The following is a 26,411-nucleotide window of genomic DNA, read 5'->3' as shown; positions in this document are numbered from 1 at the left end:
GTTAACTGGGTGTACAAGCTGGGTGTTGAGTCTAGGCTGGTTATTCAGACCCCCTCTGTAGTCACTGGATAGAGCAAGGCAAAGCAGTGTAATTAATCCTCTATGAAGGCAAAGTGTGTTTTAAAGAATCCGATCCCCTTTCACCGATGGCACAAAGAATCTATAGAAGCTGCTCTGGGATAATCACAAGCACCTGTGTGTTTGTTCCTAGGTGTAGCAATGTTTTTGTAGCAGCAGTTCTCATCTCCTGTGTTGTTACAGTGGGGGTACTGCAGGGGAGGTCATTTGGGTTTTAGAGGGGGAAGGGTTGAATTGCTTCACTCTTCTCTACAGCGTTTTGGTGATCTATAATGTGGCTGTAGGAATGCATTCTAGGTACCTATGCAGCATCTGATTTTAAAATAGCAGTAAAATGAATCCCAGCCCGAATCAGTTGTAGAATTCTGTACCTGTGTAGTATTGTTTCATCAGATGCAGTTTGGGTTTTTTAAGTATGAGGAGAAGAGGTGCTGAGCAGAAAGGAGGAAGATTTGAAATAATGCTATATTTCATGATTTAACTAGTGCATTTCCTATTTTTTTTTAGATCTAGCATTTTACTTTTTGAAGTTTTTCAGATGTTGTGCATGTCTGTTGTGCTAGAAATCAGTAAAAGCTGTACCAGCTAGCATATTATCTTTTGTGGAGCTTAGCAATGTTGCTCTCTCCTACTCCAGTCAACATTAACAAATAATGCCTTTTTTTATTGTGGGGAGGGTTTGCATTTTCCTTCATGCTTTGTTTCACAGGTACTTTTTAAAATGTCTTTCCTTAGCGAACTGTGCACCACCGTGCCAAAATGGAGGGATGTGCCTGCGACCTCAGCTTTGTGTGTGTAAACCGGGAACAAAAGGTAACTCCTGTGAGGATACAGTCGTGCAAGACACATCTTCCACTGGAGGCCGGAGTCCCGTTGTTCCCCCGTGGCCCATACCCCAGCAGGCTGCCCAGCAGACCTTCTCTCAGAAGGTGCAGGTCCCACCCAAGGGGACCTTGGCTCAGATGGCATTCACAATCAAGCAGAAGCCTCCTGTTGGATTAACTCAGCAAATGCAACCACAGTAAGTGTTTTCTTTGGTCTCAAAGAAGTTCACTATGTCAGATTTATAAAACATTCCTTGCAAGCGTTTTCAAAAAATCATACTTGGAAACTGTCACAGATTTTTTAAAACAGCTTCTTGTTTTAATAGTCTGAACATCCACTGAAATCTTATAGTTATTACTTACGAGCCAGATTTCCTAACCTGAACAAAATATCCCATGGTATCAGTTAATATCTGTTTTCCTTAGAATGATACATCTGTACTAATTTTGGAGGAATTATTTTTACTTTACACTGGTGACCTTTTGAGTTTATCCTAGAACAAAGTCTGACATGGAATTCTGACCCATTGTGTAAATGAGGAGAATAAGACCTGGTGCTTCTGTTCTGGTTTCTTCTATTTGCGTTATATTTTCTCTTTTAATGTGTGTGGCTGTGCTGCAACAAATACTTCTGCTTGCTTGTGTTTGAGTTTCAGGATTGTATCTGACTGCCATAAGCAGCAAGGAAACACCCATCTTGTTTGAGAATTTTTTCCCTGCCTCTTTATTAGCTGGTGACTTAGCCAGTCTTTGATATTATTTCTTTAAACTTTAAATACTTAGTGTGAGTCTGACATTTCTCTAATTGTACTGTTGTTTTTATTGATGTGTGCTACCTTAATTTATTTCAAGACCCCATTTGATAATATGGGGAGGGAGGAGCACAGGAGGGTGGCAATCAAGTGGAATGTGAACGGTTTTAGATGTTTTCAGCTGCTGCTGTCCTTCCACTTTCAAGTGAAGACAGTGACAAAGGTGTTTCTGTCCTGTTAGAGGTGGTGCTTTTGGAGAGATTGCTTTTGCTTTTAAGGAAGGTATAGTCTGTCTTCCTTCTAATCTCCAGAGCAAGATAATCAGGACTAGGAAATAAATTGTGTTTTCCTGTGTTCAAAACTGTAAAAATGAATGTGGAAGGGCGTGTGATTATCGAGTTCTGCACCTGAGTCATCATAGGCTCCTGACAACAAAGTGCCACTTCCTTTCCAAAGCTACATCTGAGAGCAGAGATCATTGGACACTCCCAGTGTTATTTGCTGTCTCACAACCCCTGTCTTATGTAATAATAAGAGAAATTTACATGAATAACCCTTGGAGCTCTAAGCCATAAGCCAGCATGTTCTTTGAGAAGGTAACGCACTGAGAGCTTTAGGAAAAAATACATCCACAGTCTTGAAAGACAGAGAAACTGCCACCCAATTTTAGTATTTCCTGGTACTCTGAGTCCAGTTTCATTCCCACCAGTGAAGCAAGGCTTATTGAAGTGACTAATATGAAGGGGAAATTTCCAGTAAAATCATCAGGCTTTTATTTCTGTTCCTTCCTCTCCAGACCAGCTGGACTCACCACCTGGTGTCTCTGCTTGGCCCCATAAAGAGCAGTGCAACAGATCAGTACAAAAGGCCAGACAGGAATTGTCTTATCAGTACTGATTCCTGTAGAGTATACTTGCTTTTTTCTCCTTCCCTCTACACAAAAGTATTCTCACAGAATATTTCTTTCTGTTGCAGTAAAGGCCAGTTGTCCAAATTTGATAGTAAAATATACTTAAAAAAAAAAAAAAGCAGAGGGGGGAAAGAAAGATAAAAGAATGTAATTTTTTCTTGCCTGAAAAAAGGAAGTGTCATCTTTTAAGCACTCTAAAACTATATTCAGAAGGCTTGTGGTAGCCTCTAGAGAAGGCTTACTTTCCATTATTCCTGGAATAATGTCAGGGATAAAGGGCTCCTCTTGTGGAAAAAAAAAAAAAAAAAAAAAAGAGAAGAGATGATATGGTATGTTGGTATTTTTCTGTGCTACTATGATAGTTGTTGGGTCATGATACTCAAAGTATTTCTAGAGAATACCTACAGCATTTTATGTTTCACTGAAATCTCTTTACCTGCTTGCATGAGACATCATCACGTATGTAGAGGAAGCAACTTCAGACTGGCAAAACCAGTCACCTGTTACCTGCTATCTAAAGTGCCTCTGCATGCTTCCATGTGCAGTGGGCTTTGTTGTTCATGTGAGCCTTCTCAGCCTAGGATTGTCTCCTAACTGCAGAGAGACTTTTTCAGGTAGAACTGTTACCCTTGGAGAGCACATGAAGATGAATCTATTTCCGTCAGCTTAATATTGGCATGGGAAAATGGGAAACTGTGTCTCTGGAGGCCTGAGAATGCCAGCCTACAACCTTGGCTGAAGCCAGGTGTAGGAGCTGGAGATGGATATGAAAAGGACTGCACAAACCAAAGCTGTTAAATCAAGTGCAGCAGAAGGTGGATGCTTAGATCCAGCTGTTGAAATGAGTGCCAGTGATAGTTCCCATGTGTGACTATTAGGACAGTTTACAGGGCTGAAAGATCCTTCCAAGGTCAGGTCTCTAACACTGAGAGGAGCAGACAGGCTAGTTCCTGCTTCAATTCCTTTTTTGATATGTTGTGATCTTGTATATTGTGTGAGGCTGCCCAGATGCTTTTGGAATGGCTTTTCCTGTTCCACTCCTGGAAAGTGGAGTCATCCACACTGTCAGTGTGGTTCGTATGCTGATCTGGACACTGCTGCTGTGCAGTCAAGGACTGGACTGGTGAGAGCCAGGGCAGAACCTAACCTGGAACACCTAAATTAGCTCCTAGGGGATGCTTGCCTCTACAGAGCTGCTGTTTTGCCATTCTCTGTCAATTTTTTTCTGTTTTATATAGCAATGCAACTTTTCCAACTTCAGTCATCAAGATGTGTTCATGCATACTTTCTTAGGATCATGGTGGCAATGATATTTAGGAAAGCAGGGAATGAATTTATTTCTTCCCAGATACCTTTTTTTGAAGAATAAGGTGCTGAACAGAAGGAAAGCTGGAGAGAGATTAATTTCCTGGAATATCCTGGGTTCAGCAAGTCTGTCATAACTGTGTCCTGATGATGGATATACTGTCAGGTACAAGGTCTCATCTCAGAAAAATGTTAGCAGAAGGTATAGATGACTGTAATTGAAAACAAGTAGTGTTTCAGAAATGAAAATCTGCTTCTTATTGGAACCTGTAGGGAATTCTGATCTCAGTAACAGGCGTGCTTCGTGGGCCTGAATTCCTGTGATAGCTCTCCAGTAACTCTGGGTGTTCCTTTCACATCTCATGTTCTCACTTGTTGGCAGCAGGATAGCTCCAACAGCTTGATTTTGTGCATTTACCATCTGTGTGAGCAGAACTTTTTTTATTAAGGGATCTTTCTAGTACAGTTTTGGAAATGATCACCAGAAAGAGTTACAGCATCAACCAGCTGGAGCTCAGTGAGACACTGAAGTGTCACAGCATTGCTCCTTCAGCCTCCTTTGGAGACAGGTGGTGATGAAATGTGAAAATATGCTTTAAAGTTGGACAAAGCAAAGCTCATCAAAGGAGTGGTGAACGCACAGACTCCAGGTGACAGATTTGGACTTACTGGTGTGCCTTATGTGCCCAGAAATCTCCGCTGAGAGGTCTCTTCCAAACCTGTGTTCCTGGGTCACTGGGTCTAGTCCCATGCTATGACAGGCAGATGTATTGCTTGCTAATTTTAGTAAGAATATCAACTGATGTCATAAAGCTGTTTTTTGACTTCTGTTCAAAGATGTAGTATTTTTTCCAGTTTAAACTATTTTTTCCCAATTTTAACTAGTTGATGGCAAATCAGTGTGAATTTAGATTGGAAAAAACATGCCTGAAAGAAGAACTGGGCATACTGTTGTGTCCCTACTGAAATCAACCACCGTAGGACAGTCATAACAGAAAATTGAATACTTGCTTGGTATAATATATAATATATAACATGTTTACAAATATATTTAAAAATATATTTACAAATATATTTATTGACTTTCTATTGTGCAAACTCCTGTAGTCTGAGAATCACTGTAAAGTATAAGAGACTGCTCTTTTGGCTATTTCCTCTCTTGTATACCAGTTCTTTTTTTTGTATGTTTGACTGCATGTAATTTTTTAGAACTTCTGGTTCTAAGATTGGTTAATATGATGTATCAGGTGATGGTCTAAAAAAGATTATAGACAGGCTTTTTGAAGCTAGTGTGATAGTAGCATCTGGAGGACATCCTTTTTCACCACCATTTATAATAGTTTTGTACTAAAGATGTACCGAGCAAGAGAAACTCTTTATTTACAGGAGCCCTGCACTTGAACTTAAGTGTGAAGTCTGTTTGAAAATAATATATGGAAGCTCTTGATAATATTGAACTTCTGTCCAAAAAGACCTTGACTTTTTTTTTTAAGGAAACTTTTTTAAGAACAGCAGGGATACAACTTAGGTTGGAAGTATGAAGCAATCAGGTCCAACCCTTTGCTTAGAGCAGGATTATTTACAAGATGTTGCTCTGGGCTTTGTGTGGTTGAGCTTTGAATACTTTCAAGATTGCAAGGAGATCTCCAGTATTTGCAGGCTTCTGTTGCAGTGTTTGACTACCCTCAGGGAAAAAAGTATTCTCCTTTTATAGTTGAAGTTTCCATTGTTGCACATTTATTGTTATCTGTGTCTTTTTGCTGTATTCCTCTAAGAAATCTGGCTCAGCCTCCTCTACAGACTCTCAAGAGGCAGTTGCAGATCTCAGTATCATCCCCTTGAGCTATTCTTTTTTTTAAGAACTGAGAAATCTTTCTCCTCTTATGTTGTGAGTGGAGTCTCTGACAGTCTTGGTGGCCCTCTACTGGCCTTGCTCCACTGTGCTGCTGTCTTGATTTGGGGAGTCCAAAACTGGTCACAGTATTTGAGATGCGGTTTCACGAGTGTGTGATGGAGGCAGTAATCACTCCCTTGACCTGTATGACTATGCTGCTGTCCAGTATAAGATTGGTATTCTTCATGTGAGGATATGCTGCTGACACATGTTCAACTCATCCACCAGGACCCCCACTTTTTCCAGGGCTGCTTTCCAGCCATTTTGGTGCCAAATCTTGCACAGAGATAGAACCATGGATTGCCACCTGGTGCTTCAGAGCTTTGGTCTGTAAGTCATGGGCTTCTCTTTCTGCCCTCCTAGAGCCCAGTGACAGAGCTGTTTGAGCTTTTATTAGCACTGTGTGTTACTGTTCAGACTGCAAAATTTAGCTCTAGTGGTCGGAGGTGAGATTTTTCCAGCAGTTTTTGAGCTCACTGCTTTGTGCCAGGGAGATGAAAATCTGGCGTTCTGTCTACAGGTTATGGTGATGACTGCACCCCTGCAGTATAGACTTCTACCATGTGATGAACTCATTCTGTGCTTGTTTTAGGATTGCTAGGTGGCTCCAGGGAGAATCAGGAAAGTAACTTTTACATTCTGAGCTCATTGGGGTGGATTCTGAGATGCCTTTTGCCCACTGTTTTCAACAGGAGACTTGCTGCAAGGAAGCACAGTGTACCCTATTAGTCATCAACTTATCCATGTTCTTCCTAATAGACTTGTAAAGAGTTTATGCAGATCAGTTATCCATATTATCCTGTAAGGCACATTCCTTTTGAGAATGTCAATGTACACTTCCCTCTCACAATCCCAAAAACTTGAACACATTCCATGAGGTAAAGTTAACTTTTAATTAACTTGTCATTAAGTTTGGGGGTTTTTTGACTGCTACTGGTATACGTTTATGCTCCCGTATGTCAATACAGCAAAAAGAGACAGTGATTGTGGCATATTCCTTGTGTGTAGACATCATTGCCTTGCTTTCAAGGCACTGCTTTTCAGGAGAGAAAATTGCCTCTAAGCTGTACTGGTGCTGTCAGCTCAGTTGAAAAGCAAACAGTAAGCCACTGTTTCAAGCCATAGCATTTTAAAATAATTTTTTTCTTAGTTTAGAAACACATGTGCCTGACCATTCAGTGTTTGAATGCATAGGTGAGGAGGGCTTTAATGAGAAGCTCTTAATGTTACTTGTTGCTGTGTTGCGATATAGTCTGTTCTCTTCCAAAATGGCTTTTTCAGGTTGTGGCTTGGCTTTTTGGTTTGTTTTGCCTTTTTTTTTTTTTTTTTTTTTTTTTTTTCTGTAAGTATTGGAACTTATACTATTTATCATCAAACAATTATTTCAGGAGATGTTGGGAAACTACCAGAAGAACTTCTTTCCAGGGGCTTGGTGGGGCTGAAGGAGCACAGCTTTTCTTGGAAAGCATGACAGTGTGTTTTCAGTTTCACAAAAATATATTTGTATTGTTAAAGTTTGGTTTGATATATTACTGTTTTGTCATTCACAACATTGTGGCATTCAGGACCCTTGCTATTAAAAAGGTTTCTCTCTTAGCAAGTGTTTTTGATTGTAAAACAATTATGCAAGAATTTTATACTTAACTGAGACTTTTTAGCCAAACAGATTAAAAGTAACCCATTCAGGTTGCTCTAAGCAAACTGCTGTGCTACAGTAATGATTATGGGGAGTGGCCCAAATAAAATCAAGGCTGCAAATAGCCCTTTTCCCTACAGCAAATGGGAATTGTTTCATGTGATTTTTCATTCCCTTCTTTGGAGCTGTGAATAGAGCTCAGTAGCTTGATTTGGAAAACTGTCTCCTGTGAAAATATATCTGTATCTTTAACTTGCAAAGGAAGAAAAACAACGTGAGAATAATGATCCATTGATCACTGAACAAGGGACATTTTCCTCTGTTTCACGTATTTTGAACTTGAAAATGTCTGTACACACCTTTGGTCTTTGTATCATAAATCTTGCTTAATATTTGATCTAAAGCCCTTTAAATTATTAGCCCTTCCAATTATTAGCTGCTCCTCTTGGCTGATTCATATGTCTTGTGTATCAATATAACTTTTGGTATTGTCTTAACTTCCAGTCGTTATTGAGACTCTGTTGTTAATGACCTTATTAAATAGATAACAAAGCCACAAAGAAGCCCTCTTCAGGGGTTTTACTTGCTCTTATCTGCTACACTAGCAAAATGCTAACTAGATGGATTAACAATCTTCATTAAGATGTGGACTGCCTTAGACAAAGGCAGATGTATCTTCAGGCAGATGTATCAGACAGTATCTTAATCAGTCTGTCTGATTAATTACAAATGCCTCATTGATTTCATTGTTATGAATAGCTTGTTCTGCTTATGATTTAGGAGCCCTGAGAGACACATATCTCATCTCCAGTGAACTTATTTTCTTCAGTGCTAGAGTCCGAGTACTTCACTGAGAAGCAGTTTCCACTTTACCTAAGCTCCATAAAGCTTACCTGTGCCATGTACCCTTGTACTTTGATCAATTTTGCCCAGAAATCCAAAATTACTGTTTTATACAAAGTGTATGTAATCAGTTGCTTATCTAACCACTACTATGGAGTTTATTGCTCTTGTCGTCTTGTGCTAAAGTTTAGGGGTTCATCATAGGTACTGTTCATCAGTACCTGTTGAGGCTGGTATTTCTTTTTGTGTAACTGGTGAAGAGCACTAGGCAGATGGAGGAAGTGGGCTCTTCTCCTGGTGTTATTGTTCAAATACACACTGAGACTCTGTAACCAGCCAGCAGTCTATTAGAGGGACTCTGCAGTAAGTCCTTGTTTGTTTCCCCTTAATGTCATTTTCCCTAAATTATCCATGGCCTTAGAGGGCAGTGCTGGAGGGCCAGAATTTGAACTGTTGGCTAATTTCAGTGTGCAGCACAGTATTGTTTCTGAAGATAAGTCTGCAGGTGTACTCAGAAGTCTTGTAGGCAGCTGAATTATGACTACTTGACATTGAGTTAAGCGACTTTGTACACTAAGCAAAGGACCTATTGCTGTTCAGAAATTATTTTTTCTGTGTGATATACTGGGAAAGTTAATACCTTTGGAGTAATAGTTCAACGAAGCATTGTAGTTATTGAAAAGAATTTCTCTGTACTTGAAAACATAACAAAGCATCATTTCTGATGCTGAGACATGAAGTTTGTAGAACAAATAAAGTATCTGCAATAAGCCAGTGTTTGCTACAGCCCTGTTTTTTTTATGCAGTCTATAGATTTTACTCATGCAGTCTATAGATTTGAAAATATGTGTACAGAAAAAAAAAATCTTTTCTGATAGGCTTTATCTATTGTAATATATATTTTTTTAATAATTTTAAAGTATTGTCTTTAAAACTTACCATGCAGCTGGGGAACAGACTTTATTAAACCTCTAGCACCACTGGAGGATACTAACAGGAATTCTTTGTCAGCTTGGATGCTGTGAGAAATTATGTTTCAGGCCTGTCAGGGATTTTGTAGATGGTTTTATAGAGAAGATTGCTTTTGGATATTCCATGTGCTGGTTTTGTATTTTTTGTTTCATTAAAGAAACATCTGAAGATACAATTCTTCATGTTCTGTGTCAAGAAAAGGGATTTTGTAAAAGGAGATAGACAGTATTAGTACATACTATTATGTCATTGGGCAGTAGGTGGCAAGCTTTGCTTTTCCTTCTACTTAGGGTTTATTTTCATGTTGCAGAATGCCAGAATTTTTAGAGGAGTGGTTTAAATTCACTGGATGATGTCATTTATTGGCAGCACATTTCTTTAACAATCTCTTTTGTTCATTGTGGATAATTGTCTTGCTATTGAATCCTGAAGGAAAGCCTCTTTTCAAATGATGGATGCAAGTCAAGAAATGTGAGCTCTGTTGTGTTGTCTCATGACTTCTGTGGGCAGATTACTAATAGACATTATACACATGAAGTCACTGTCAAGCTGAAATTATTTGGGATGTTCCTGTTCAATTCTGTTGTGCACCACAGTACAGCTAGGGGCAAGAGGGAACAACTCCCTGTTTTAGTACAATGTTTTCCTGTATTCTATCCCTGTAACTAGTGAATCTAAAGAACAAATAGTGGAATATTTGTCTTTCTTATGATGTGTCATGTCCTGTTCCGATCTCTGTGCTCACACCCCCCCTTCCATTCCCCCCTGAATTGCTGTAGCTGTCCTCACAAACTCAGCCTGCTCTGCTGATGAGTTGGATTCAGCATGGGGACAATCAAACAGCAGCAACAAATTGTCCAGCTAAAACTAAGGTTGTGTAGAAAGGGCTGTGCTAAGGTGCTTGTCTTTAGGAACTATCTGTTGGGGGTGACTGTCAGTAGCCTTTCTCTGCTCAGACTTCTTGCCTAGAGCAAATGACCTGGCAGCTGATGAATTAGTGATCAGCTCTGTATCTTTACCAAGGATACCAAGGATGTAGAACTTGTGCTCCTATGCAGTTCATCTCAGCTGTTTTCCAACTTAGACATTCTCAGCTGTTCTCTTGAACAATTTTTACTCATTAACCAAGTTAATTATTTGAGTTTCCTCATAATAAATGAGTTAGAGTTCTTGCTTTGCTATTGAAGTTGTGGCAAAATTTGTTCTGGATTAAGAATTTACATGCCTCTCTTTCTCAGTCACTCCATCCTAGCTGCACTTGATAATAATTGCTCTGAGGAAAATCAGCTGTTTTGGTATCCTTGATCCCAAGCATCAAAATAGTCATTCAATTATGCTGTTCTAGAAATTCTAAAACAGTAATTAGCATTTTCTTCTTGTTATGGTAGGGCAAGGAGAAGTCTCCTTGTGTACATAGAGGCTCCATATGAATGTACATTGTCACTGCTGAAGCTTTCTGTCCTCATGAAGGAGGAGAATTCCTAATGAAGATCAGAACTGTTTGGGGACTGATAATACAGAGCTGAGCTATCAGTTGAGGGCATGGGTAATTTCATTGCTGCAGGAGCACTAGGCTAAAAGGATCTTTGGCATCAACTATTGGTAAATTGAGACCAGTGTTTTGAGATCCTGATATTGTGGTTAACTCTCGCTTCTGTAGTCTTTGGCAGTGCTATGATCTATGTGTGCTAGAACAAAAACTGGTTCAAAGGTAGTTACTCATCTCTTTGTGCTGCCAGGCACTGAGTCAGCCCTCAAGAGCACCTCCATTCATCATTCTAGGGAAATGTAGTCATCAGGCTGCAGGAGCTGAAGTCACTGCCTGGTCTCCCTCAGGACTGGGATCATTTGTGTTGCCAGAGAACATGGAGATGATTTTTTGATGACAATAATGTCAGTCTTGTCTTGGTGTCCTTTTTGAACACTACTAGTGCACATTTTAGTGCTAATCCATTAAACTAACAGATAATTTGTTGCTGCTTCTGTTGGACTGAGTACTTTCTATTAATTAGGTTGTAGTAGACTTGGGTCTAAACACTATGGTCTTAAGTGTGGTCTGAAAGGCAAAAACCCCTGGGACTATTACAAAATGGACTGATCATTTGATAGGTCTTGTTAGCTCACAGTGGTGTGAGAAGTGGGCAGATCATTATGGCAAACTGCCTTGAGTGAAGCCTTTAGTGGACCAAGTCCAGTCTGTTCTAACAACTGGTTTATAAGACCTTTTGAATGTGAACCTTTGTGATATTTACCAGTTCAGATTTCTTCAGTTGTTTGGGTTGAAATCTTTGAGGCTGAAAGTATCCACTTTTCTTCTGTTGAGAGTTCCACACAGATTATTTTCAATGAACTGGACCCAGATAGCATCTGGCCATGTCAGGTACTGCGTGTGTGCAGTCAAGTTTTGTCCACCAGAAAAGCAGAGGTGCCCTGGAAAGAATGTTGAAAATATGAAGTATCAGCACTGCAGCAGCAAGCAAGGCACTCATGAGATGCAGCTGCAGTCTTATACTTCAAATTATTGTTGTTCCTGAGATGACGTAGCCTGTCTTTGCAGGAATGTCTTGTTTCATCCACTCTTTAGCTATCCTCTAGTTAAGTGAATATCTCACAAACAGCTGTTTGAGGATATTCAATCTTTTCCTTAGTATCTTTGACAGGAAAAGGATTCTCAGAAATAAAATCTTTTTGATACAGAGACTTAAATTATAGGGAGCCAACAGGGATCTCAAGCCAGCCAGAGCTTATTCCAGACAAGAGAAGAAGGTTATTCTGTGTGATGGCAACAGCCAATTGTTTTATGGTTTTATGTGTCTGTGTGGTATCACTGGCCTGAGCAAAGTTTTGGTGCAAGAAAAGGGTGGTCAGTGCTGGAGCACTAGCAGGGAAACTGTTGCCTGCCCATGCTGTTGAACAATTTCCACTTCTAATTTCATCTTGAATGTGAGGGAAGGATCAACTAAATGCTTGTAGGAGAATCCTCCACCCTTTCCCCTGTCATTCATTGCTCGTCTGTGTGGAAACTAACACAGACCAGCTTCATTACAGTAAGAGAGAGAAAACAGTTCTGTTGAGATTCCAGTCAGTCTCTTAAGAACTTACCGTGTTTGATTAACCTCTCCAGGCACTGTGCATGAATTTTAACCTGTGTTACACATGAATAGTAAGGAAAGTTAAAGCCCATCTAATTTTGGTGTGGGGTTTTTTGTTGTTGTTGAAAGTTACTGTATTCTTCTCTATTGGGTTTTGTTGTGCCCAGAGTACTACAAAATAGAGAGATTAGAATCTTGTTTAACTTCTACAAGTTTTGTATGAGAATTATCTGGTCTAATGACTTATTGGTGTTAGCCTGTCTGTTCTGCCACCTTCTCTTGTGCTTCAGTCTAAAACAGATCCTGAGAATCCCTTATGGAGAAAGGCATAAGAACCTTTCTATGTGCATTTGTGAACTTAGATGAGAAGAATTAATTGCGACTGTCTTCTTTGGTCTTTTACTCTGTGTGTTCCTTTAATAGATTTCTTAATTGGGTCAAAAGAACTTTTGGACAGTTTTTCAGTTCATTAAACGTTTTCCTTCCATTAAGCTTCCATTTTATGTTCATTCTTCTGTTTTGGAACTATGAAATGCTGTAGAGAATCTTTGGCTTTTTTTCCCCTTCAGCATTGTTAGCTCTGTTTTGCTTACTCTTGAAGCATCTCTTCAGTGGCAATATCTGAATTGGATCCTGTACACAGGTTAGGTCAAACCAGGATTTTACTGTTTTCTTCACCATTCTGGAATGAGCTGATCCCTGAGGATGGTGTTAATTGCATCTAAAAATTCTGGTTTAGTGTTGTGCTGTTCTTTGTGGGGTAACTGAAATTTCATACTACCATTGTTTCCTGACTCTCTACCTTCAGTGAGGTAGCGAGCTGTCATAATCTATGATAGCACTATGATAGCTGCCACCATCTTAGGCAGCTAGTAACATAGTCCTAATGCTGTGTTTTCCCTCCTTTTTATTGAAATTAGAGATCACAGAGATGTTCTGTTAGTGATTGGTATGGTTAACTTGCTGATCTAATTTGACAGGCTATTCTTTGAGAAGTAGCATCACTCCTTCACCAGGTGATCTGATTCATATCCAGGATAATACATGGACTTTTCCCAGTCCTCCCATTAGCTTTACTTTCCAGAGAGAAGAATGATTTCTTCCTGGTAAGTTTGGTCATTCTTTCTCAGTTCTAATCTTTGAACTTAAAATGCTTCATGTAGAAGCACAGACAGGTCCGATTCAGTTGTCTCCTCTGTTTAAAAGCACACTGTTTAAATAGTTTTCAGTTTTTTCCATTTTTTCACTGTTACCTGTCTGTTACCAACTCTTCCTTTGTTCTTTACTTGAGTGTGCTGACTTGAGTAAAAGTTGTGACTGCATCATTCAGAGCTGTATGCTTCCTTTCCCAGTTTCTGATTTAAAAATTCTTCTGTGGTACTTGTCATTTCCATCAAGTTTTAAGCAGCATTTTTTCTTCCACAGAGCTTTGTGTTCCAGTTTCTGACGACTCTGAACTGTCCTCCATGTTTCTACCATTTTCTAAGCTATGCAGCAAAACTGTCAACTTCTCTGGCACCTTGTTTGTTCAGACTTAGCAAAAAGTGATAAATTTTCGGTCATGGGAGTACACGGAAATTACAAATGCGCTGTAATTTGGCACTTTCCCATAATCCCAGAATGGTTTGGTTTCTAAGGGACCTTTGAAGACCATCTTGTTCCAACTTCCCTGTCATAAACAGGGAGCCTTTCACTAGAACAGGTTGCCCAAAGCCCCATCTGCCCTTGAACTCTTCTAGGAATGGGACATCCACAACTTTTCTGGGCAACCAGTAGGCTGCCTTACCACCCTCATTGTAAGATGTTGTTCTTTATGTCCCTGTCTCAGTTCAGTTGTCCTCTACCCTTTCAATATCTAAGGTAATTATAACACGTAAGAAGTAAATGCCTTTATGTAATATACGTGATTCCAAAATATTTAATAACACAATATGTTACAAATATCAAGTTCTTAAGAAGTGGTCTAAAGTTGTGGTAGGGGGAACAGTAACCAGTAAGTATTTCTGTTCTTACATCAGCTTCCTAGTTATAAAATGTGTAGTCTTAATACATTTACCTTTTTTTTGAAAAAAAATTTCACTGTGATTCCACACACACATTCCCAACAGGATACTGCTCAACTGCTTTCTGAACCATATTCCCAGATTGCTTTGGAGCCAAGTTAATACTTTGGGGATCTCCAGTAATTGCCTCGGGGTAGCAATATCTGAGTCTAGAATCCCTTTAGCTTTAAGCACTTTTTAAAGTACTTTTAGAACGTGACAGTTTTTGGGAGCTTAAAATTCTTACCTTTTATGGGTTTTACACTGGGTGAGCTCTTTCCTTAGACCATTTTGTATTTTATAACCTCTGTGTGCTTCTGGAAAAGGTAGCAAACAGACTTAAACTGTGTACAAGTGATGTATTATCTGATCTTAAATACTACTATAAAATGGATGCTGTTCTGGTTTCTGCGTGATGGACAAGGATAGTTGTAGAATCGATGCCACTGCCAAATCAATAATGTTGGTGAAGCAGAAATACATATATACATTTATATACTGGAGCAAAAGCTCTGGCATCTGTCTTGCTTCCTGAACTGGAACCTCAAAGCTCTGAATTGAAGGACAACTGGTCGCTGGAGTCCCAGCTGTGCCTCCTTACTGCTTTGAACAGCTTCTGTTGCTATTATGTAATGCCTGTTTGGGTATTCCAGCTGTTACACACATGCAGATCCTTAAGAAGAAGCCAATTCCCCCCCATTCCCCCTTTTGCTATTCCAGTGGCTTATAGCAGCTTTTCACTGTAGAGTATGCTTTGAATCCTGAAGAGTTTTCCTTCTGTTGCACCCTGGAGGGCTGTATCTATAAACTTTTTTTGTTCCGATGTTCTATTTAGAAATCCAGTGAATGCCTAAATTGGATTGTCTTTTGATGTGCTTCTGGAAGTGATATTAGAAATAAATATAGCCCACAGCTGTACAGTCAGAACATTTCTAATGGGAATTCAGGTGATGAAGACTGAAGAACTTCAGACTGTAAAAGGAAAAAGAGGTGTATAAATTCACCAGTGTAATTACTTAATTTTGTTCCCTTTCCTTCTTTCCGTTCTTCTCAGTCATTGCCAATTTCCACTATAATTGAAAGAGTAGAGGATAATTCTATGTGCTCCTTGTAAAGGAGATCATTTTGAGGTGATTCCAGAGTAGTCAGTCAGTCCTTTTTATACAGTCTCCTTGAAGGGATGGCATCGCATAGGTTTCCAGGTTCTCCTCGGAGGAGAGGGAGACAGTTTTCCTATTCAGCCAAGTGAGTGCAAAGTCCCATACTTACTGTATACCTGAGGTGAATAGAAGTCGATGGAAACCCTGAATTCTGTCAAGTCACACACTGTCAGGGTTGCTCTGTACAGGGCAGCAGCACGTTGTTGTGTGTAGTCTTGTACCATGTTGCTTTCTCTACATGATGCATAGTTTATTCATACCAGGATGAGACTTTATAGCTGCCATCTGCTTAATTGATATTTCCTTGTATTGTGTTGAAAATGAAGCAAACACTTAGAAGAATTACCTGAGGGAACTCTGGTGACAAATTTTCGCTTTGAGATGTTTGTTACGCTCTCGGAGCATCTCTTCTTTAACTCCCACTTGTTGTAGTGACTGTGTGGCCTGTATGATCCTTGCACTGTAATTTCTACACTTCTGGGTGTTTCTGAAGTGTTTCCCCTGGCAAGATTGGAATCCAGGTTGAGATGCCTAAGGCTTATACTCTATTACAATTAATATTATGGAAAAGGTAAATGCATTATCTAGTGTTCTTTTGTATTTTAACACTATTTGTCTTCTTTAAAAGTTTAAAGCAGCAGCAACAGCTGATGATGACTGTACTTTTTTTCTAAATGCTTTTAAGTAGCTCTTTCTGAGAACAGCCATTTTAATGTTATTCATAGTAAACAAGGTCATTCTAAGAAATGATAAGAGCGTGCAGTTGTTTAAAAAGTAGCTATGGAAACTAGATGATTCTCAATTTAATATGAACATTCATTGCTTTCATTGGCTGTGCTCCCCTCTTGAAACTGACATGCTTCACAGGCACTCTACAACATTTCTAATTAATTAAATTTTCTTTAAATGGGCAAAATATTCATCCTGATTAAGATAGAGTTTTAAAACATAGGACAGCTGTTTGCTTAGCTTTCTGTTTGTTTTTTTTTTTAAGTCATAAATAGAATCTTTTTTCTCTTCCAAGCTGGAAATATCTGGTAAAGAAACTTTTCTTCTTGAAACAAGACCAAGAGTGCCAAATTACAGCTTCAAGTCATTTGAGACAAAAGACTTGTCTCATGTGTGTTACAAAACATGTCCTCAAGGCTACAAGAGTTGTGTTTCTAGACTTGAAGGTTGAGTTTAGTGGGCATAACTTCCAGTTTCTTAGATGACATTATTTACAGTGCATGGCTAACAGAAATGGTTAAACAGTACCATTTTACTTAGATAATGACATTTTAAAAAATACTTGGGTAGTTGTTTTCTCATTCAACGGGGTGGGGGAGAGATTCTTCCAGTTTAAAAGAATGAAACCAAAGAGGCAATAAAAGCTGCTGACTGCCACACATTTCTTTCTGTTAAGTCTGTGGTGGCTGCACGGTTCTAGATAGAAAATACTGTGGGAAGGCTCGTTAAATGTTTCTATTTCTGCAAGTTCACTTCAAAGCTGGAGTTAGTTTTTGATGCTGAGAGGGGTAGATCATAAGCTCTGAGCACACTTGTTGTCAGGTTCCTTGACATGTTGAATTTCATGTGGCTCTCTTAGGTTTGTGTCTCTTGAATGTATTTGTGAAGTTCTAAAATACCAGTGACTCACATTGGAAGTAGTTGCTGTTCTGATTCAACATCCTCCTGGTACATAGAGTATATATAGCAATTATAGTCATTCAAACCAGATTTATTAGCTTTCCTAGCTATATAGAAAACAGTATGCATGTGTTCTTAAAATCTTTTTGGCATGGTAGTGCTTGCTAGAAAAGGCTTATTTGTCAACTTTTAGCCTGATTGACACAAGCTTCCAGAACTATTATTTCTGCTCTACTCTTAAACATGTGCTATGAGTAACCATAGCTGCTTTTGGCTGGGGCTATGAAACTCACATAAATAGTTTTAGGTTCAGTTAAACTGTGAATTTCAGTGGTTGCCTTCTGAAAACATTTAATTTTAATTGTCAAACTTGTTACAGAGAATTGAAGAAGTAATATGTGCCTCTATTGTAAAATTCAAATGTCAGCTCTTGGCTTTTCTGATCCTTTCTGCTTCTCTTCCTGCCATCCCTTCCTATGTTATTGGGGGAAAAAGCAAATGAAACTGGAAAGCCCCAATATCCTATATACTTTAAATCAGTTGCAGTTGTTGTGCACTATATTTATTGTAATTAGTTTTTTTAATTGTTTTATAATTTAGTAAAATTAAATGATTGCAGTTTGCATGCAGTACTCTGTGTGTCAGACTCATACAGAATGTTTTGGCATTCACAGAAGCTGTAGATATGAACTGAAGTTCTTAACTACACTAGGCAGGAAAAGCAGTTATGGCTGGAAGTATAGCCCAAATTTTACCCTTTGGTATGTTGTTATAAAATAGTGTTCTTTTTACTGTTGTGTGTTATTTCACAGCTATTAATATAGTGCTCAGAACTGGGAAACTGCAGAGCTTCATATAGTACAGAACAAGAGCAACTTGTAAGAATTACAGCAACTCGTGGTTTGAGCTAAAGAACAGAGAGCACAAACAAATTTAAGGATACTTTGAAAATCAAAATACTCTCAACATCCAGCTGATTAATTATAGTAGGAAATTGCTGTGGGCCTGAAATAGAGTATTTTTCATGTGCTTGGTGCATTTTATCTTCATTTCTGTCAAGGAAGGTAGTTGGGATATTTCTTGGCTAATTGTTCAATATACTTGTGCTGTATCGAGTCAAGCTGAACAAAAAAAAAGCTACTCTTTGATAACAAGTATGCACAGGAGATATTTTGCTGTAACTAGATTGCTTTAATTGTGAAAACAAGACTCTTTAATAGTTTCTATTTCCATGTATGTAGAACTCTGTGTATGGGATAAAACTTATAAGCTAAGAAGCAGCAGGCTGTAAGGATTACAAAAGGTCAACAAGTCAGCTCTGCTTATGAACATACAAAGCCAAATAATATAGGTATATTGTGGCTCCTGTGTGGAGCTTTTTGCTTTTTTCCCCCCTCCCAACCTTGTGTTTCATTTCCAGCCCCCAGTACCAGTTTGTTCTGTTGTGAGGCTGATACTGGCAGCAGAAGTTTGTCATCTGCCTACCCAACAGTATCAGTAGTTGCCTATCTTTATCCTGAGCAGGGTGGTTGGGCAAGCCATCTCTGTGTGCAGGATGCTCTTGGTATCTCCCCATGGCTGGAAGGAAGTGGGGTCTTGCACCAATCCATTTCTGGGCATCTCCCCTGAAAGGCAGGCTGTGGGTTTACAAAGTGCCTGTGGATGATTCAGCCATATCTGAACAGGAGCCAGTCTCCACATGACAGGCTTCAGGAGGGAGTGCAGGACTTGGGTCACTTCTAGTCAGCTGGTAGGGCAGAGCCAGGGCCTTCATCCCTCCAGCCTCTTGTCTCTGGCTGTGCACAGTGGAGCTGAGAGTGTTGGCACATTGGTCATGGATGTGATCAGCTGGGAGAAGGAAGGCATTTGAAACTGAGTCCAAAGTAGTGTTTAAATGAGATGAGTAGCAACCGCTCCATCTTTCACTCTTTTTTTTTTTTCAAAAGTAGTGTGTTAAGCCCAGGGATTCTAAAAAGCTACTTCTTTTCATCATTAAATTATGTATAAGAGTAGGTACCTATGGTATTTATTGCTGGAGTTTCCAAAAATAGCACTGAGCAGTAAGTCCTGCCAAAAAACTCAAAGTGTTGAGAAATACTAGCCAATTTTAGGAACATTCAAGTGCTGGAAACAGGAAGAATGTGCTCAGTATCATCATGATTCAAATTAGTGAAGTGGCCTGGGAATGTGTAATGTCGGTTTCATAGTAGTATCCAGATTTTTCTGACATCCTGGTTGCTTTTACCTTTTTTACTTTAGGTAGAGGTGAATTTGCCTCAGGCAGAACCAACAATTCTCTTTGGCAGGAATGCCAGTTTCCAAAAGTTCAGAGGAACAAGTTCAGCCAGGCTGCTGAGGTTGTGTAATTCACAAACCAGCTGGCACCACAGAAAGTTTCCAAAATACAGCCTATTATCAGTGATCCTGAGATGGTACTATTTTATTTATATTCCTACCATCTCAGTAGATTTTGTTTGCAGGTTGTCTGTTTCAGTATGTTCATTAGGCTGTTTGATCAGTTTTGTGATTCAACATGTATTAGTCTATGCAAATATTATGTATTAGTCTATGCAAATATTGTGAACAGTAAGTTTTCTGTTTGTTTCAAGTTGTCATTGTCAATAATCCTATTTGAAAACACAAATTCAGGTCTGCTGTATAATTAGTTTCATTGCCTGTTTTAGTAACAGCATAATTTTATCCATTTCCATGGAGCCCAAAATATGGCCAAATAAAGGATGGTTTTTCAGTTCTGTTGAAACCATGTTTTAATTTTCAGAATTCTATAATAGAATTCTAGAGGGTAATGTTTTACTTAAAATTTTCAAGTTAATAAACTTAGTTATAACACATGCTCTTTCAAATTATACCATAAACAAATGGTTTCTAAAGGTGAATTGTACATCTGAATTGTTTCTTTTTGAAATGTGCAAATTGTGTGCTTTTTTCTTTTATTCCCCCCCTAGAAAATAAAAAGCATAAATAGTATGTCATGAAAACATTTAAAAATAATTAAGAAGTAGTTACCTTCAGTTTTTAAATTTATTTTTATTTTCTATGTTACTGTGATGAATAAACAGCTTTAAAATATTGAAATTATATTAAATAGTTATTGATTATATTCTTTAATTAGATGTGTTTATTTTGTGATTCATTGTGCATGCAGTTCCCTAACTAAATAGTGTACTATTTCCAGAAGTGCAGTCTGCTTTTTCTGGTTTGCTGAGCAGTCACTGGATGTTTTAAGATAATTTAAATTAAGTTTAATATATTTAGGAGTTCAAGCATGTATTTCTTTGAACTCATTAATGAGGATAGAAAAAGAACTCTAGCAGAGAATTTCAATAACGAAGCACACAAACCAAAATAATGTGAGGAGAAGATTCTAAATTGAGCCCTAAGGATGTAATTTCAAACACTTTATAACATGTCCTTTTTATAGTTTAGACTTGTTGGAATGACAGCATTCAGGTGATGTTTAAAAACCATCCCTTATGCAACAGGGAGAAAAATAAATAAGTATTGTGAAATGTGGTTTACTGTTATGCCTGTGTATAACATGAGCCTGTAAGTCACAAGCTTCAGCAACTTAAAATAAATGCCTGGTATTGTGTATACATATTTGATATATTGTAGTAAAACTAAGGACTGGGACAGTACCAGAAAGAAGGAATGTATTAAATTACATTTTCTCAAAAGTCACTCTGAAATATATATATTTCATATAACAAAGCCTGTAGTTCTAAGGAGATCAAAATTTTACATGTAGAGAAAGAAGCAAAGTGAATTTTTGAGGAGAAATCAGAGACATCCTTAAAAACCAGAGAAATGCCTCACAGACTTCAAATTTACCAACTGCAAATAGGAAAACAAGCTATTCCTAGACCTCTGGAATGCAGTCTGGGCTTTTGGTCACAGTATTTTTTTTTTTAAAGTAGTCAGAGTGGTTTGGAATAGGAGAGCTGAGTTCCTCCAGACATTGTTGGTTCAGCCGTATGTTAGAAATGCTTCATAGCTGCTTTCTTGTGAGCCGAATTTGAACTGTAGGTGGACTTATGTTTATAATAATGAATTAGATTGCTTTCACATACTTTATCCCTGTGTTGATCATGGGCTGAAGTCAGGGATACAGTGTTCTTTAAGTTTGTTTGCATTTCACTGCCTTCTAGGGTGACCAATGTGGGTTTCAGGAACTAGGGCTAGGAACCACGAGGAATCTCTGCTGTGGCATTCCAAGGCAGGGTAAGGACCACTGAATGTAGCATCTACGAGTTTGAAGTCCAAGGATGCAAAGCTGTGTTTGAGAAGTAACAAAGTCCTGGCATGAAATCATGGCCAGCAATGAAAAAAATGAGAGTTCTGCTGTTGACTTCAGAGAAATCAGGAGTTTATGCTACTGTCTGGGAAAACAGCTTGTATGATACCAGTTTAACTGTTTGGGTTTCTTTTGCGTGTGGACTGAGCAGCGTACCAACCTTCCATTGTTAAAATCTTTGCAGTCTCTTATTAGATGGTGATGTAGATATTTTTTTTTTTTACAGATGGGGAAGTGAAAAACAAAAAATGTGTGCCTATTCTATGCAGACTTCTCTGTCTCTGGAGCAATCTCTATGGCTCAGTTGAGCACTATCAGTAGGAAAAAAGAGAAATTCATACAGTTTAACTTTTGTCCTTGACCTCGATGCACTAGAAAATCTTACATTTTACCTAATTATTTTAGAAATAAATCTAGGCCATAATTATGGTAGTAATTATAATCATAGCATTTGTTGGGCCCATTAACAATGGCAGGGGGATGGGGAGGTGAGGCACTACTGAGTGCCTCACTTTCAGCCCTGTATTTTTTTGCTGAAAATCACGAACATTTCTCAGACAAAAATATTACTGTCTTTATATTATCTGGGTTTGCTTTCTGAATAATTATTTTAAGACAGTTTTCAAGCAACTAGTCTTTTTATGGCAGTATTAAATTAAGCAAGTAAATGAGGAAAACCAGCCTATTTTTAAATCTAGATTCCGTGCATGCTGTTTTTAGATTTGCTAGCTGTATGAAATGTTGCAGGGGTCTCTATACGCCAACAGCTACCGTTGATCTACTAAACTTATTTTTTCTTTCTTTAATGTCTGAAATGAAAAGGAATATATTTTATCTCTCCTGATGTGGGCACACTAAGCCAATGCAGAAATAAAATACTCCTAAAGTGCTATTAAGCCTTAAAGCGATTAGTCATGTAGCTAAAATTTACCATAGCTGGTTGCCATTATGAAACAAGCTTGATAAGCTGATAAATAGCATTGTGGTGGAGTTTGTTTATTTTTATGGTATCTCTAATAGAAGTATAAATAAAGCATGTTGATTTTTGTTAATCTGTTGTCAAGGTTCTTAGTCAAGGTTCTCTCTGCAGAGAAATTTCTTAGGTCATGGCAGTGAATAAATGCTTTATCAGTTCTGTTAGCTTTAGTCTGTTCTTTAGCTCTACTGAAGTGACATTTTTACATCAGGGATCTTGTACTGACACAAAAAGGGATGTAGGCACAAACACACTATTTCTCTGGATGCTATTTTTCTGAAAATACATTATGATGAACACATAGTGATAGTGCATCATATATACATTTTTAGTGAACAAGATGTTATTTAGCTGAATTTCAACAAACTACAATTCACTAACAATTTTTTAAATTGCTGCCCTCTGATCCTGCATAAGTTTACTATCTTAGTTAATTAGAAAATCTTTTTCTGTGTGATGTTATGTTCAAACTATTTGTGTATATATGTCTCAAGGTTTTGGAAGCTCCTTTACCCCAAAATTAGGCTTCTGGTAAGTGTAACTGCTTGCTGCTGTCCCCCCTTTCTCTGGTTCTGCCCACAGTTGGAAGCATTCCATTTTGGTGGTGACTTAATATGCAGGATGGTCTTTATTGCTCAATTTTGTGGTATGCAGAAATAGATCATATGAGTTGTTTATCTAGTTCAGCTAAGAAAGTAATTATACATTTAGAAACTTAGATGTTAAAAGTATTCTTGGCCTAATGCAAATATTTTTTCTATGTCCAAAACTTTTCACCACTAATCTTTTCACCCTCTGGGGTACAGCACAACGTGTACTTCTGTTCTTGATGTGCATCATTTCCAAACTTCCCAGATGTGGTAGGAAGCTTGCCATTGTTTCATCGCTTGAATTTAGGTGACTGCTGTGGAGGACTTGGGTAAACTTTGGGGTTTGGGGTTTTTCTGGCTCTCCATCTTTAGGATTGCTAAATTTTGTGGTGTAACTTAGGAAGATCGGTCCCTGTGGTGTTTCAGGAGCGTATCCTGTAGCCAGTACAGTCTGTCAGTTTGATGAATACACATACTTAAGATAAAGTCTGGATTTAATCTTGAAATTCTTAAGGCTTGCTCATCATAAATTATGCTTCTTGTCAAGTAAATTTAGAGAGCCTTCAGTAAATGTGGTTAAGATTCTTAATGTGCAGCAACCATTTTCCCAGTCAAACACGAAGACATAATTTGTTCTCCTATGAGCACTTCTTGCGTATAGCACTTCTTGTGTATAGGCAAAGTCAGTATTGTATACATCTGCTAGTAGTTGCTTATGTAAGAAATCAGTATGTATTACAGAGGGATAAAGCGCTCCAACTTGCACACCTGGCACTTCTTTAGCAGGAGAAAAGTAAGGTCTGTTTACATTTTTTATGATGTTAGGAAATTGATATCCTTAAGCATAAGGATTTCTGACTTTTTTTTTTTTTCTGTGATCTTAGTCAGATTGGAGGTTTTCTCATCAACCATTACACTGGCATTCTTGAAAGCAATAATGATAAATCAAATCTTGTCATAGTTCTGATTATTCATTATGTGGAAAAAGTATTTCTTTTTTTAGTCTAGAACTTACTGCAGTTAATTTTCAATTAATTTTCAATTTCAATTTTAATTTTATGTCTCTCATGTATTCCCTAAAGAATTTTCTCTGGAATCAGAGTTGGGCTTTTCCCTGCCTGTGCACTTTCTGGACACTCTTAGCTTTGTGAATATCAATGCCTTTAAAAGCCTTCCTTGTTATTTTGCCTCAGCTCTTTGCACCTCAGTAATGCTTTGAGTTTTATCTTTTGATCCAATTTTGTATGCTGGAAACTTTGACTGGGCTGATGCTCTTGGTTTTTTGGCTGCAGTCATCACAGACATCACTTATGTGTGTGACACGTGCTGGTTGCCTCTGGTGCACACTGCCTGTTCATCAGTGCTCAACTTCCTCTGCAGTCCAGGTACTCAGTGTCTTCGTCTCTTCTTGTCTAGCCACCATTAATTGTCTTGGGGGTTTGTATATTTTCCTACTTGTACATAGGTCTAATTGATAAAAAGGTTATAAACCTATGATATATAAACCTATGATATATTCTTTTATATCTGACTCCTTCTAAGAAACTTGGTTTATACCAGCAAGATCATACTTGTAAAATGTTTTCTAGACATAACAAGCCGTAGTGAGAAAACGTTTTTTGCTAATCGATCTGCATCTTTGCAAAAACTTGGAGTAGTTACTTGCTCTTTGCATTTATGTTTTTCATAATCATGAGTTAACCTGTCAGAATATCAAAAAAAGGCCAAGGTTTTCAGTTCTTTACTAGCCTTTTTACTTTTATTTAGGTATTATATTCCTAAATGACAGATTTCTGCTTAATTCAGACAAGAATGTTAGTGTGTTCCCAGAGAGCACTTATCTTGTTGAATATAATTGCTGGTCTGGAAGACAAAATAATAACGGAGGGTTCAGAAAACCCTCCAACCTGTAGCAAAATTGCATATAGTTTTAAGTTATTATTTAACCTGAACTGAGGTATTATCAAACCATATATATGTTAATAGACTTCAAAAGGATATATTATAATTACTATATATTCAAGAAAATGAATTTATGTTCTGTATATTTGCCCAGTTTAACCTTACAGCACTGTTTAATAATCTTTCTTAGTTGTCTCTTGTAATATAAATCTTCAAAGTTCTTTTCAAATTTCAAATAAATTACATCAACCTACTCTGCTCTTTGTCTTCTTTGTCTCTTGTTTAACATGCTCAAGAATTTGAGTAGATTAGCGATGTGTGGTTTTGCTTCGCAGCAGCTGTGCTCACTTGCCTTTATCGAGTAACATCCATTGTGGGAGTTTGTTTCTATTTTTAGTTGTCATTTCAACATGCTTTTTTAATACCAAAGTCTGTCTCATGAGTTGACAGATTAGGCATTATTACTAGTTAATATGTCTTGATCCAAGTAATTTTTTTTATGACATGCTGTCAGTGTAACATGCCACTAGTACTATGGAAACAAAAGCGATTTTTCTGTCGAAAATATAGTGTAAGATAGAAAAGGGAAAAACATACATGAATTTACTAAAGACAGTGTATTGAACTGACACAGTGCTGTGGTTAAGTAAGACTGCTGCTAACTAGCAAATTTCATCTTGACTTAGTGCTGCAACATAGTGGATGCTTGAAGGGCAATTTCTTACTGCATGTGTTGGTGACATTAGCAGCCACTCTTTTAAAAGCCGAGTATGATAGTGACAAAATTTCTTACCTGACTGTAGGATTATCAATGTAGCATCCTGGAAAACAACAAAAAACCCCAAAATGAAGGGTTAACCAATAAAAGCAGGGGAACAAGAACAAGTCAGCGACGCATGTAGGTTTTCTGTTGTAGAGTTTTTTCTTTTTTTACCTCCTTGAACTTTACTGATAAGAGGTGTCTGGAAAGTTGAAGATATATGTATGGCTGGAAATCTATACAGAATAATCCAGATGTCAAATTAATTTGTCTGGATTTGTGAAGAACTTCATTGGTTAAGTGTTAGTGAACATGCCTTCATGCATACTGTTTCTTTAATGCTGGTTTAGGATACTTAAGACTTAATATTATTTAAAAATTGGTGTCACTTGTATCTTGATGGCACTTTGGGAGTAGGGTGGGGCGAACTTTTTAGACTCTTTTAATGAAAAGATGCAGTAGGCAAACATTGCCTTTTTTTTGTTTTACTGATAGAATTACCACTTATAGTTAAAGTTTTTACAGAAGGAATATTCTTCAAATTTAATCTTTGAATGCTGTATTACATGAGGAATGCTTGCCTGCTGCTGTATAACTTGCGAGAACTGCAGCTTCCTTCAGCTTGTGTGACTAAGCATTTGTATTGTTGCTCTGCATCAGAATATTTAACCAATAGATACATTTCTCTTGCCTTAAGAACTCTTTCTGCTTTTTGACATCTAGGAAACAAA

At 38.0% G+C, this 26,411-nt stretch overlaps 1 protein-coding gene across 1 annotated transcript in view; it reads left to right on the top strand.

Moving 5' to 3' along the window:
• The window catches only part of LTBP1 (latent transforming growth factor beta binding protein 1), a 188,177-nt gene that overhangs the window by 14,168 nt on the left and 147,598 nt on the right, over positions 1-26,411 (top strand). The window contains exon 3 of the mRNA XM_038131720.1: positions 814-1,099. Within this exon, the coding sequence (XP_037987648.1) occupies positions 814-1,099 (286 nt within the window). The remainder of the gene's footprint in view (positions 1-813; positions 1,100-26,411) is intronic.

Source organism: Motacilla alba, chromosome 3 (assembly GCF_015832195.1).
Source record: "Motacilla alba alba isolate MOTALB_02 chromosome 3, Motacilla_alba_V1.0_pri, whole genome shotgun sequence".
Lineage (NCBI taxonomy): Eukaryota > Metazoa > Chordata > Aves > Passeriformes > Motacillidae > Motacilla > Motacilla alba.
Note: the sequence above shows the minus strand (reverse complement) of the source record. Positions and strands in the feature narration are given on the sequence as shown.